Source organism: Oncorhynchus gorbuscha, linkage group LG19 (assembly GCF_021184085.1).
Source record: "Oncorhynchus gorbuscha isolate QuinsamMale2020 ecotype Even-year linkage group LG19, OgorEven_v1.0, whole genome shotgun sequence".
Lineage (NCBI taxonomy): Eukaryota > Metazoa > Chordata > Actinopteri > Salmoniformes > Salmonidae > Oncorhynchus > Oncorhynchus gorbuscha.
Window position 1 is genome coordinate 48,285,548 of NC_060191.1, and position 13,245 is coordinate 48,298,792.

Genomic DNA, 13,245 nt, shown 5'->3' on the forward strand with positions numbered 1-13,245 from the left:
TGTTTGTTTTGTGCCTCTGCCTCATGTTTATATATGCTTGTCTCTCTTATCTCCTTCCCTGCAGCGGCCTCCATGACGGCCCTGGTGGTGACAGCCTGTATCATCTGGTGTGTGTGCTCTGCTAAATCCAACCAGCAGAAGGATGGTTTCCACCGGCTGCGGCAGCACCGTGACGATTACGAGGACGAGATTCGCCTTACCTCCATGGGCTCCAAGAAGTCCCTGCTCTCCAACGAGTTCCAGGATGAAAGCGAAAGCGATGAGGACACGCTCTACGCCAACGCCAACAAAATCTGAGACCCACATACATATATACTATAGACATACATACATGGCCAACCTGGGTCCTATTCATTAGGCACCAAACAGATTAAAACAGACGGAAACAGAAACGCTTGTTTTTACTTTGTTGTTCGAAAACATTTTGCTACAGTGTGCCCAAATGAATACGACCCTATTATTAGTACTGGGCAATTCCACATTAACAGAGTGATGCTGAGACTCCGATTTAACACTTTAAAACAAAAACCAATGATTGCAAAGTGGAACACACTGTAAAACTCGATGCACAAGGACTACTTTTAACCATTTCCATAGAACATTTGACAATGACACATTTACTTGAAGAACAGTGCAGATACAAAGTTTAGTAGCAGAATTACAGTTTGTGCTGTTGGGGCCATCATTCTGTTTCCATTTTTGTATTATGTTCTGTGGAAATTATAGTAGAGTTAGAGTGCATAGAGTTGTATAGTTTTTGTTTGAAATACATTTTAAAGTGAAAAATCTGAGTCTCACCCTGTTACTGTGGAATTACGCTACTACTACTGCCCCTCCCTGTGACTGTTGAGTTGGCCGTTGTGGTGCTCTGCTCTACTGGAGAGGACGAGGTGGAGCAGGGAGGGCTTGTTCTTGTCCGTCCCTATAAGATTCTCCATTTGCCTGTCCTCCTCCCGCCCACCAGAGAGCGCTGTTTCAGAGACCACAACAGTCCTCTATGGCTGGTGTCCAAGCCGAATCGTCCAAATTAACACCTGCTTTGCTCTGTTTACAGATGCACACTAAAGGTCTAGTGGAGCTGGGCAACCTTTTTATTTCTTCATGCACGCAACACACACATGCACACTTTTGCAGTTAGCCACTCATCAACCTGTCCATATATTTATTTGATACCTAAACGTGGAACTAGTACCAATTAATATACCAATTGCAGTCATTTGAAATTATTAAAGAAATGTCTGTTTCTCAAGGTTTTTGTCCGTGTTGTCACAGTCCAGTTAGCCAGTCTTTCAGAGGGAGCATTAAACACAGTGCCTTGGCTGATGTAGAGTTAGACACGCCACTCTCTTTTAGGGCTACAGTACAGAAGCGTGGTGGTGTGGGTACTAGATATACTAGAATCTTGTCCAGATTATGGTCTAGTACAGATTATGATCTGTGATCCATCATATACTCAGGTGATATGGAAGACATTAGTCATCCAGGATTCATCCAGGGGTCTGGAGTATTTTAAGAGATGCACTCTTTCAGAGCAGAAGACTTACAATGGGCTGGGTTCACAGGCTGCATGTGTTTTCACTTCTATTGCCCTCTGCTTATTCATGTGCCCTCTTGGACATACAGCACAAGGCCCTCTGCATTTTACTACAAGCACTGTATGTTAAATACAAATACAATATTCCCCATTTAATTGTTCAGGGAAAGCAGTTTGAAATTGATGCAAATACTGTAAATCACAAATGGATGGTTTTCTTAATGTTTTTCCATTTGAAAGAGAATCTATGCTTTTTCTTTCTACACATGTTTCATATCTCAAAATGACCCTTAAGATGGCAAATTACTTAGCCATGATTTAATAATCAGCTGCAACATATAGATGTATATTTTGTTGTAATTTACTTGTATTTTTTTTCATGCATTCATGATTTACTTGTACAAATAATAATTCTATCAAATCCTTGTGCTAGATGTCAACCCTACATTACTGAATAGGTGCAGAACGTCTGCTCTAGAACCATCCAGCAGTTGTGGGAGAGTGTTTAGAGAGGAGGGCATCTTCCTCTACAATAGTGGTCACCAACCCTGGTCATGAGGAGTATAAGGTGTGCAGACTTTTGTTCCAGTCCAACACTAACCCTCCCAATTCTACTCTCATCAAGGTCTTTTTGAGTAGCTGGTTAGTCGAATCAGTTATGTTAGTGCTGGGCTGGAACAAAACCCTGTACGCTTTAGTTTTCCAGGAGCAGGGTGAAGGACCACTAGTTTACAGGGGTGTCTGACTCCTATCATCTCAGTTGCACATAATCAATATTGTAGCAACGCCAGGTAATCTTAGGGGGAGAAAGTAAGTTATTTTTCTATTTGTTTTACATTGTGTGTTTGAGAGGGATGGAGAGTGTTATCTGAATGGATGTTGGGGTTTTGATGTAAATGGATATTTTTGTTTCTTTTTATATGAAACTGAATTGATTGTAGATAATGAACTGTTGCCAAATTTATTTGAATGAGAAAAATAAGTGCAATTCATGTTAACCCTGACTACAACACACATTTCATAACAGACCACCAACCTGTTACGTTGTATGTGGTGATATGACAGACATGCTAACATGAACACTTCAAGACATTGATGAATTAAACAATATGGAAAGAAAATGAATTATGTCCTAATTTGTTGCTTTGACACTGTTCTCATCTTTTATCAACCAGATTATACTGTATATGTCATTCAGCAGCAAAATGTTAAAGCTGAATTGTAGCAATTGTAGCATTTTCTATTGACCCACCATTGCCATTAGGGGACAACCAATGAATTAATGTTTTGTTTGAAGACAATTTGCATGGTGGCTGCTGTGAGGTGAAAAATGTGTTACTGCAGATTAGGTTTAGCCAATTTAATAGACTGGATTTTGAGGTCAAAATGCTGTTGTTTGTGTGCAGACTACTAAGCATTTGCCATTTTATTTTTATGGGAAGGGGAATCGGAATGTTGAGAGAATTGGACCAGTTTCACAGCATTCCTCATTGCTTCTGTGGACACAGTTTATCTGAAAGAAGGCATTCAAGACAACATATCTTCTACTGGCAGGTGTGGTCTGTAGCTGTCTTTCTCACACAATCATTCCGCTATCAATTACTGTCTACGGGGCTATATATACACCGTTTTTTGTTCCCAAGATGCTGACCAGTTTGTTCCCAAGATGCCGCACTTGACTCGATAACCGCACCCGGAGACGCATTTATAGTGTGGTAGGAGTTTTCAAGTTCCATGTCCTGTAGGTGGGCGGTGCGTCAGCTGATGACGTTGGACAACAAAAAATGGCAGGAGGAAGCAGCAACTACTGGGAAGGTGAGGTGGCAAACTGGCACAACCAGACAGCTATTTGATACATTTGCAACGATGTTTGGTAAATTTGAACGGGGTTTACATGCCAAAAGTGTTGTCAAATTTGGAGCAAATCTACACGCCGTTGGGTCGGGTGGCCTGTCCACGAGCTCAGCTAGCTAATGTTGGTTAGCCTAGCGAGTTACCTTCAAATATCTTGTAGCTAGCTAGCTGTTTTAGATTCGTTGTATAGTTCCCTAGCTAACGAAATAAAAATGTAGGTAGTTAAATTGTGATTTCAATTTCACCTAGCTAGTTATTTAGTTATCAATATGTGCAGCCAACGTTAGCCAAATTCTGTTTGTGTGCTAACGTTAGTTGGTTAGCCAGCCAAGTTATTTTGTCAACAGCAGCAGGATGATTAGAGAAGTGCTGCCTGATTGTTTGTTTTTTTTGTCTCCACTTAGCTGACGTTAACTACCTACCACTATTGTATAGATGGCTAATTGAATAAGGTACTTATGTTCAGAAAAAGTTGGATATTTAACTAACGTTTATCTGAAAAAGACAACATATTATTAATATGACTCATTAGCTATGTGGATTAGTCTTTCTGTAGGCTTAGATTACTGTTGATGCCAACCCTGTTTCTCAATTCCAAACTGTGTGTGTGTGTTGCACATTCCAGATTTGCGAAAGCAGGCCAGGCAGCTGGAGAATGAGTTGGACCTGAAGCTGGTGTCTTTCAGTAAACTGTGTACAAGCTACAGCAGCTCCAGAGATGGCCGTCGAGGAGACAGGTAAGACTAAAACCAGTTCCATTTAGACGAGTGCCCAGTCCCATTCAAGTTTCTAGCCCCTTCCTCTAGGTCCTAGCCTACACCATCGGGGACAGTTTCCCAAACAGAGATTAATCCTTTTCCTGGACTATAAAGCACTTTCAATGGAGATTCTCTTTTAAACATGCTTTTTCTTGGTGTTCATCTATCTGATTGGACTGATGGGTGTTTCAAATATGGTGATACAGTACCTCCACCAAGCCCACATATTGAGAGTCCTAATGGCCTCCTTGTCTTCCTCTCCGTGCTATAGCAACTCAGATACTGCTCCCCTCCTCAACAACTCAACGCAGGACAGAATGTTTGAGACCATGTCTGGGGAGATTGAACAGCTTCTGGCCAAAGTAAGACTAAACACCAAATAATTGTATTCAGCTTCACTATCATAGGCATGTCAACATAGTTGAATCTTACATTGTGTGTATGTGTACTGATGGTGCTGTGTCTCTCAGCTCACAGGTGTAAATGACAAGATGGCTGAGTACACCAGCACCCCGGGGGTGACGTCCCTTAACGCAGCCCTGATGCACACGCTCCAGAGACACAGAGACATCTTGCAAGTCTGTGCCTGTCTCTTACTCTTTCTACCTTTTTCTCTCTCTCCCTCTTTCTTTGTTTCTCTCCCCTTGTCTCTCATCTCTTAGTCTTTTAACTTGAGATCTGCATGCATCATTTACATTGTCACTTAACTCCCATGGGGTTAATAGTTTTGCATCCCCTTAACTCCTGTTTGTTGTTGCTGTACCCAAGGACTACACTCACGAATTCCACAAAACCAAAGCCAACTTCCTTGCCATCCGGGAGAGAGAAGATTTGCTGGGGTCCGTCCGCAAAGACATTGAGTGAGTATCTCTCCCTCCAGCCATCCCTCCATAGATCCTTTCTTACCATAAAATGTTTTACTGACTTGAAACAACAGGTTGTTGATTTTATTTAAACTGAAAAGGGTGATTGATAAAGCATATGATTTATATTGATTTATTATGTATCTGTATGTAAGAACACTCCCTCATTTGTCTCAAATTCCAAATCGATGTCAGTAAAAACAAAATATACTATTTAGATGCTGAAGTTTATATAAAATAAAGGTTTTAGTGACATTTCACCCACTTTGGGTGGGATGACACAAGCATATATACATTGAACCTTTCTTTATAGGCACTTTCATACTCACCACATTTGCAGCTACTGCCTATTATCTATGCTGTTGCTTAGTAACTTTACCCCAACCTATATGTACATAGCTACCTCAATTACATCGTACCCCCTGCACGTCGACACTACTGGTACTCCCTATATATAGCCATGTTATTCAGACCTGTGAAACCTTCAGGAATCATGTCCTCCGTGTTGGACTGGGCGACATGGCCAAAATGATCATATTACTGTAGTTTTTCAATTATTTTACAGTATTTGATATTTCTGAATAATACAACTTCTAAATATGCTAGTAGTCACAGTCATTATTTAATATTTTAAAAATCAAATGCTTAAAATAACTTTTTTTGATTGTAAAGTAAAAATCCATACGGGTTTGTGAATGAATACCAATCAGTGGAGGCTCCTTAGAGGAGGTAGGGGTGGACCATCCTCAGTGAATTCCCCAAAAAACTATAAGAAATATATTCCAAATAATTGATTAAAACTGTGTTTTGCAGTGAATGTCTACAGTAGCCTCAACCGCACTGTGTAGGGTAGCACCATGGTGTAGCCGGAGAGCAGCTAGTTTCCGTCCTCCTCTTGGTACGTTGGCTTGCATACAAAAACCTAGGAGGCTCTTGGTTCTCACCCCCCCTTCCATAGACTTACACAGTAATTATGACAACGTCTGTAGGTTGGACGTTCTATCAGAGCTCTTGCTGCAAATCCAATTGTATTTGTCACATGCGCTGAATACAACAGGTGTAGACCTTACAGTGAAATGCTTACATACAAGCCCTTAACCAACAATGCACTTTTAAGAAAATTAAGTGTTAAGTAAAATATGTAAATGGAAAATAATTAAAGAGCAGCAGTAAAATAACAGTAGCAAGGCTATATACAGGGGGTACCAGTGCAGAGTCGATGTGCGTGGGCACAGGTTAGTTGAGGTAATTTAGGTAATATGAAGGTAGAGTTAAAGTGACTATGCATAGATAAGAGTAGCAGCAGTGTAAAAGAGGGGGGGGGGTACATTGCAAATAGTCTGGGTAGCCATTTGATCATCTGTTCAGGAGTCTTATGGCTTGGGGGTAGAAGCTGTTAAGAAGCCTTTTGGATCTAGACTTGGCACTCCGGTACAGCATACCATGTAGTAGCAGAGAGAACGGTCTATGACTAGGGTGACTGGAGTCTTTGACCATTTCTAGGGCCTTTCTCTGACACTGCCTGGTATAGAGGTCCTGGATGGCAGGAAGCTTGGGGCCAAGTGTTGTACTGGGCCATATGTACTACCCTCTGTAGTGCCCTTGCGGTCGAGAGGCCGAGCAGTTGCTATGCTGTAGAACCTTTTGAGGATCTGAGGACCCATGCCAAATCTTTTCAGTCTCTTGAGGGGGAGGTTGAACAGGGAGTGCAGGAGGAGACTGAGCACGCAACCCTAAAGGGCCCACGTGTTGAGGATCAGCATGACAGATGTGTTGTTACCTACCCTGGCCCGTCAGGAAGTCCAGGATCCAGTTGCAGAGGGAGGACTTTAGTCACAGGGTCCTCAGCTTAGTGATCAGCTTTGAGGGCACAATGGTGTTTAATGCTGTAGTGAATAATCTGTAGTCAATGAATAGCGTTCTCGCGTAGGTGTTCCTTTTGTCCAGGTGGGAAAGGGCAGTGTGGAGTGCAGTAGAGATGGCATCATCTGTGGATATGTTGGGGAGTTGTGCACATTGGAGTGGGTCTAGGGTTTCTGGGGTAATGTTGTTGTGAGCCATGTCCAGCCTTTCAAAGCACTTCATGGCTACAGATGTGAGTGCTATGGGTCGATAGTCATTTAGGCAGGTTACCTTAGTGTTCTTGGGCATAGGGACTATGGTGGTCTGCTTGAAACATGTTGGTATTACAGACTCCGTCAGGAACAGGTTGAAAATGTCATTGAAGACACTTGCCAGTTGGCCAGCACATGCTCGGTGTCCACGTCCTGGTAATCCGTCTGGCCTTGTGGATGTTGACCTGTTTAAAGATCTTACTCACATCGGCTGCGGAGAGCGTGATCACACAGTTGTCCGGAACAGCCAATGCTCTAACGCATGCTTCAGAGTTGCTTGCCCTGATGTGAGCATAGAGGTAATTTAGCTAGTCTGTTAGGCTCATGTCACTGGGCAGCTCGCAGCTGTGCTTCCCTTTTGTAGTCTAATAGTTTGCAAGCCCTGCCACATCCGACGAGCGTCGTCCATCCAATCAAAGGATCAGAGAATGAATCTAGTACTGAAAGCATAAGCTACAGTTAGCTAGCACTGCAGTGCATAAAATGTGGTGAGTAGTGGGCTCAAAGAGAAATACAATAGTTTAACAGTTTTCAACAAATCTTTTTCAAAAATGTTGACGCGAAACTCGTTTGCAACTGTTGGACTAATGATTCTACCCTAGATAAGCTAGATGCAGGCAAGAGTGTGCAAGGCTGTATTGAATGTGTCGTTGTCTAGCATCTTGTACACTTTCATTCGTAGGCTAGATTGTAGCAAATTAGTTATGTTACATTGAACTGGGTGAATGGAATGTGAAAGTCATCCAACATGCTGTAATAGTAATAAGGCCATGCTCATGATTTAAAAAATAAGGTCTTCTGTCATCACAAATGGCACTGACCGCCACTGATACCGATATCGTTTTTATGGTTTACTGCCCCGCCCTACCTCCATGGGCCTCTGTAATGAGAGCGAGAGAAGGTGCTCCACTGATTGGCTTGGTAGTAAATGAGGGCTGGGCAACCAGACTATGACTCTTGTCTGTGTTTTTAATGGCTTATTGATCTATCTAAGATGCAGCAGGTCGCACCTCGAGACCACTGCAGGATTCCTATTGAGCAAACACACACACGGCAAACTACCCTCCTTTTATGTGCAGATGGCCTTATTCATCAGTGGTCACTGTTCCATGCACTCATGTCTGTTTTCCATGTGCTCCACATTAACCATACATCATAGTGCCTGGGAATGAACCTTTCACTGTTCTGTTGGCTGTGGACTGAATTTATAATTGTTCAGCTTGGGAAGATGACATTACTGCCCACCCACACAATGTGATGGGAAATATGAGCTTTATTTTAGGGGTAGTCCTGTCTGAGTCATCACGGTTTTCAAAAAAAAATAAAGTCCCCAAAGGACCATTTTGTTTTTAATTATTGTGTGCATTCTGATACATGTAGCCTACATGGTGTATGATGTACTGTCAGCATTAATGTACACATTGTCATTTCTCAAACTACATACATGCTGTTCCTCAAGGATTTAGACTGGTGTTGTAATGCTTTCAAAGCCCACGTGCTTTAGTCTTGTGGCGTGCGAACGCTGAACGAACACACACTAATAGCCAAGCTACTGACGCTAACAGCAGTGCTAATAATCACTACAACACTAGGCTAACAACAGCCCCTATTGTATTGTATACTATCAGGCATTGAGTTGGCATCATGGTGGAACTCCTACTGGGAGTGGGGAGGGCAGTGAGGTGGATGGATGTCTAGACGCTAGAGCGCTGCAGTGAGCCATGCGCACTAGACTGGAGTGATGACATTAGGCTGGTCTGACAGCTCGTGGTTCTAGCTGCAGTCATGGTCCCACACAGCACCACTGGAGAAGAGATGCAGGCAGTCATGCAGATACGGAGACTCAGAGCTTCCATTTCCAGGAAACCCTGAGAGATGGGGAAATTGAGACAGTGAGGGAAGGAAGAGGGATAGATATGGAGAGAGACAGGGGGAGGTGGTAGTCTGTTAGGGCACCACTGGGATGCTTCACCACTATTCTTTAAGTTGTCCATTTTGTCAAGGTCCACAAGTTCAGTTTCTCTGATACAGCTATACATGATACTATAGAGTATGAAATAAACTTATAGTGAGTTTGTCTTCACTCTGCTACTTTTGCTGACCTTGCTATAAAGGAGAATTCAGCATCTCTTCTAGTTAAAGAACTGTTGTATTCTCTTGTTCTTTCTACCCATTTATTGTACAATGCTAGCTAGGCAACTATGGCTAACTTAGTCACGTCAAACAGTGCAGACAGAATAACAGTAGGTGCATTTGTTTAAGCTGTTTTCTAGTTACATTTATTTGGATACATCCATAACAATGAGCTAATGAACCATGATTTCGCCTGGCATAGACAGTGCTCTCTCGTTAGGACACTGTTGTTCAGAGGAGCTAGCCAACAACACAGCTAACACTAACTTCAAACTGAAGCTGGAAACACTGCAAAATCGTTGCACTTCATTTTGTTAGACTTTAAAAATATATTTCTTTGTATATATCCATAAAAATGATGCCAGCAAATTCATGATTTTGACTGGCAGGCTGAGAAATGCTGCTTGTCTGTCTTGTCCCAACTTCGGCCACATTCATTACTATGGGACAGTTGGAGATGGTTTCTATTTCAATACTCAAATTCTATGTTGCAAATGTCAGCGAGACAGACAACAAGGTTTATACAAATCTCCACTGTTAAACTAAATGTTAGTCTAAAAGAAATGTGAGATCATGTCTAAATGCTTTTTTATAGTGATCAAGTTTACTTCCCTGCCTGGGCTGATGAGACGGTGGATTGTGCAGTCAGATGGAACTGAGTAAATAGGCATTTTAACGTCATAGATTTAGCCAGTGGTAGCTTGTGGAATAGAAACTGTCTGGAATGCACTTTTAACTGATCAGCATTCAGGATTAGACCCACCCATTGTATAATAACACATTATCCACCATGGATGTTCCCTCTCTAGTAGGCTTGAGAGAGACCCCGATATATGGTATAAACAGTATATTTTGAAATACAAACTAGGATTTTCAATACTATAAAAACAAAATGGGGGATGCATCGCTGCTTTTAACTAGAAGTTAATTATAACTAATAAGAAATCTAAGATGTGTCAAATTTGAATTATATCCAGCTCAGGGCTCCAGCTATGCATTTGGTTTGCTAACTTGCTAGCAAAGTGGCTAGATTTCAAGATCAAGCTTCTTGGTTACAGCAGAGACATTCGATCTATTTAAATTACATTTCTTATTCTAACTCCTAATTCTATGCATTCATCCCCTCCTGGATCAAGAATTGAAACAATGCCTGCTTCTCCTTTCCCCAGGTCAGTGGAGAGGAAAGAGAGCAGCACTAAAGTGCTTATGGGCTTACAGCCTATAGCTAGTCCAGCATCCATTTCCTATAGCAGCCACTGCAGTGGGATTTGAGAGTAGTGCTAAGGAGCTTTCGGCATGGTTTGCTGGGTGCTCATATCCACTCTGTGAGTGGCCTAAACAACAGTCTGCCGTTGTATAGGCTACTTGGCGAACAGTGTAAGACTTAAGCAATAAGGCACGAGGAGGTGTGGTATATTTCTAGTATATCACGGCTAAGGGCTCTTCTTAGGCATGACGCTATGTGATGACAATGAATTAGCCGTAGTATATTGCCATATACCACAAAACACTGAGGTGCCTTATTGCTAGCGTAAACTTGTTACCAACATAATTAGAACAGTAAAAATGTATTTTTTTTCAACCCTATGGTATAGGGCACTCAGCCTATCAGCATTCCGTGTTAAGACCCCCTAGTTTATTTTTAAGCAATAAGGCCCGAGGGGGTGTGGTATATGGCCAATATACCACGGCTAAGGGCTGTTCTTATGCGCAATGCAGAAGGCCTGGATACAGCTCTTAGTCATGGTATATTGGCCGTATACCACAAACCCCCAAGGTGTCTTATTGCTATTATAAACTGGTTACCAACGTAATTAGAGCAGTAAAAAAATGTTGTCTTACCCATGGTATACTGTCTGCTATACCACAGCTATCAGCCAATCAGCATTCAGGGCTCGAACCACCCAGTTTATAACAGTGTGTGGTTTGTGAAAGCCAATCCTGTAAAACTGATGGGATTTTGATAGCGTCTTTGCATATTTTGTGATGTTTTACCATTCAGCTCAAACTTAATTAACTATCATTGAAATGGTTCTAGAAAACCTGACATGTGGGGTTGAGTGGTGTCTGTCTTGTGTAACTATAAACATTGTTATATAAGCATATGGAAATACAGCGCACATTCCCCTGTTACCCACTAGGTGGCAGTAGACCCATCTGCATTCACAGACCTGACTGGGTGTATGTGGCTGGTTAAGTGGTCAGGAGACGAGGGCTCTCTCTGTCTGTTAACAATACCGCACACACATGGCTCCAGACATCTTAAAGGGACACTTCGGGGTTTTGGCAATGGTATCTAATTCCAAAGAGTCAGTTGTACTTTTGGATCTCATTTTAAGCATTTGTGTCCAGTATGGAGGAAGTTAGAGGTAGTTTCACGAGCCAATGCTAGCAAGTGTTAGCGTAATGACCAGCAGGACCACTAAGGTTGTTACTGTAGCAATGATGAGCCAATCCCTCTGAGATGTGGACCATTCCATTACCATCTTTTCACATCTATTTCCATTGTACTTTTCCCATGCTGTTTTTCTCTCTAATTACTCTCTTTTGCCCCCCCCCCCCCCCCCCCCCAAGCAGTAGTGGTAGGGAGAGAGGTCGAGCTGCATGACCCTACCCATTGGTGATGTTGACAACAGGGGAAACCCTCCGTGTTTTCCATTCAGGCCAGGCTGGCTCTTTAAACAACCACCTCAGCATTGCTGTACTCCTATTATACATGAAGTAGTCCTTTTTACCACACTGCCTGTCTGCTTGGACTGTAGCTGCATAGACTAACCTTTATTCAGATGGTTGATTCAGATTGTTTCAAATGGTCACAATGATGAAGTGTTTAATACAACTGTGGCTGAATTTTGTTAATACCTTAGATGAATCAGGGTCAATTTGTCAGTAAATATTTCAGATGGTCATAGCAGTGACGTCATCTTGAGTTGTTTGTCTGACTAATTTATATGCACAGTATTCTATGAATTTAACCCATTCTCTCTCTTTCTGTCCAACAGGACATACAAGAGTGGCTCAGGAGTGAACAACAGAAGAACAGAACTGTTTCTGAAGGAGCATGAACACCTGAGAAAGTAGGATCCTGAACGAACACACACACACACACACACACACACTGCTCCTGACTTTTTGTGGCCCTAAATTACCAGATTACCTCGCAATCTCATCTTGCAGTATTCTCCAAGTACCCATACTATCATCTCACAATTATTCTCACAAGCTTTTTCTGAAGTTCTTATAAACAAGTCCAGTGTCTCTGCTGTTCCCAGAGCAGTTCTCAGAACTGTATCAGTTCTCAAGAGGAGATGCTACTTCCCAGAAGCCAATAGAGCAGCACAGTGCTGGGATAACTCATGTTGATGGGTGAAGTCAGCCATTTTGAATAACTCTGAAATGATCTCCCTGCTCTTGCGGTTTGCTTGCTAACCACTGCTTAAGCAGTTCTGATCCCAAAAATACTGTTTGGGTTTTTCATTTTAAAGGTTGAGCTCGGGTAAGGTAATTTTGGTGTATAAATCAGTGAGTGTCCTCTTGATTCATGGGCATTTCTGTCTTTTTTTATTTTTTTTATTAGACAGCAACTTGGCTGCTGAAGTTAACGATCTGTTTTAAGGAAATGTAAGAGGAAAAAAGAGATTTAAGGTAAAGGGACATTTAGGCCTAATTGGCTTTTGCACGCAAGTCAATTAATTCAGACTAATTAATGAAAAATAATTAATGCTATGTATTATTTTCCCATAAATATAGCAAGGCACTAACTCCTGAAGGTCAAATCACTCACACCCGACCAAACACACACGGTCATGTCTTTATAGTACAACTATACATTTGATTTCAGGAAGGTTACTCCCAGTCAGTGTGGACATACTGTAGGTCAGACCATAAGCACCACACAGTGCAACACAGCAATAGAACTATCATTTTATCATATCTCAACTTTAATGGCCTGACATGGAGCATTTGGATTCAATGGTTAATTCTTTGTT

The 13,245-nt window shown here is 41.9% G+C and overlaps 2 protein-coding genes across 5 annotated transcripts in view; both read left to right on the forward strand.

Moving 5' to 3' along the window:
* LOC124005178 (carboxypeptidase D-like) overlaps positions 1 to 2,655 on the forward strand; it is a 28,752-nt gene extending 26,097 nt beyond the window's left edge. Inside the window, exon 21 of the mRNA XM_046314177.1 lies at positions 65 to 2,655. Coding sequence (XP_046170133.1) covers positions 65 to 297 — 233 coding nt within the window. The 3' untranslated portion in view covers positions 298 to 2,655. The remainder of the gene's footprint in view (positions 1 to 64) is intronic.
* A 563-nt stretch (positions 2,656 to 3,218) lies between these two features.
* The window catches only part of LOC124005559 (Golgi SNAP receptor complex member 1-like), a 48,641-nt gene continuing 38,614 nt past the window's right edge, over positions 3,219 to 13,245 (forward strand). For 2 of the 4 annotated variants that reach the window (XR_006833649.1, XM_046314940.1), the window contains exons 1-6: positions 3,219 to 3,349; positions 4,014 to 4,125; positions 4,418 to 4,508; positions 4,617 to 4,724; positions 4,915 to 5,006; positions 12,259 to 12,333. Coding sequence is in view for 1 of the 4 variants with exons in the window: in XM_046314940.1 (XP_046170896.1) it covers positions 3,319 to 3,349; positions 4,014 to 4,125; positions 4,418 to 4,508; positions 4,617 to 4,724; positions 4,915 to 5,006; positions 12,259 to 12,333 (509 nt within the window). In the remaining 3 variants the exon portion in view is untranslated. Of the gene's footprint in view, positions 3,350 to 3,388; positions 3,408 to 3,792; positions 3,841 to 4,013; positions 4,126 to 4,417; positions 4,509 to 4,616; positions 4,725 to 4,914; positions 5,007 to 12,258; positions 12,334 to 13,245 lie in introns of those variants that run through there. The other 2 variants (XR_006833650.1, XR_006833651.1) reach the window with 2 other exon arrangements.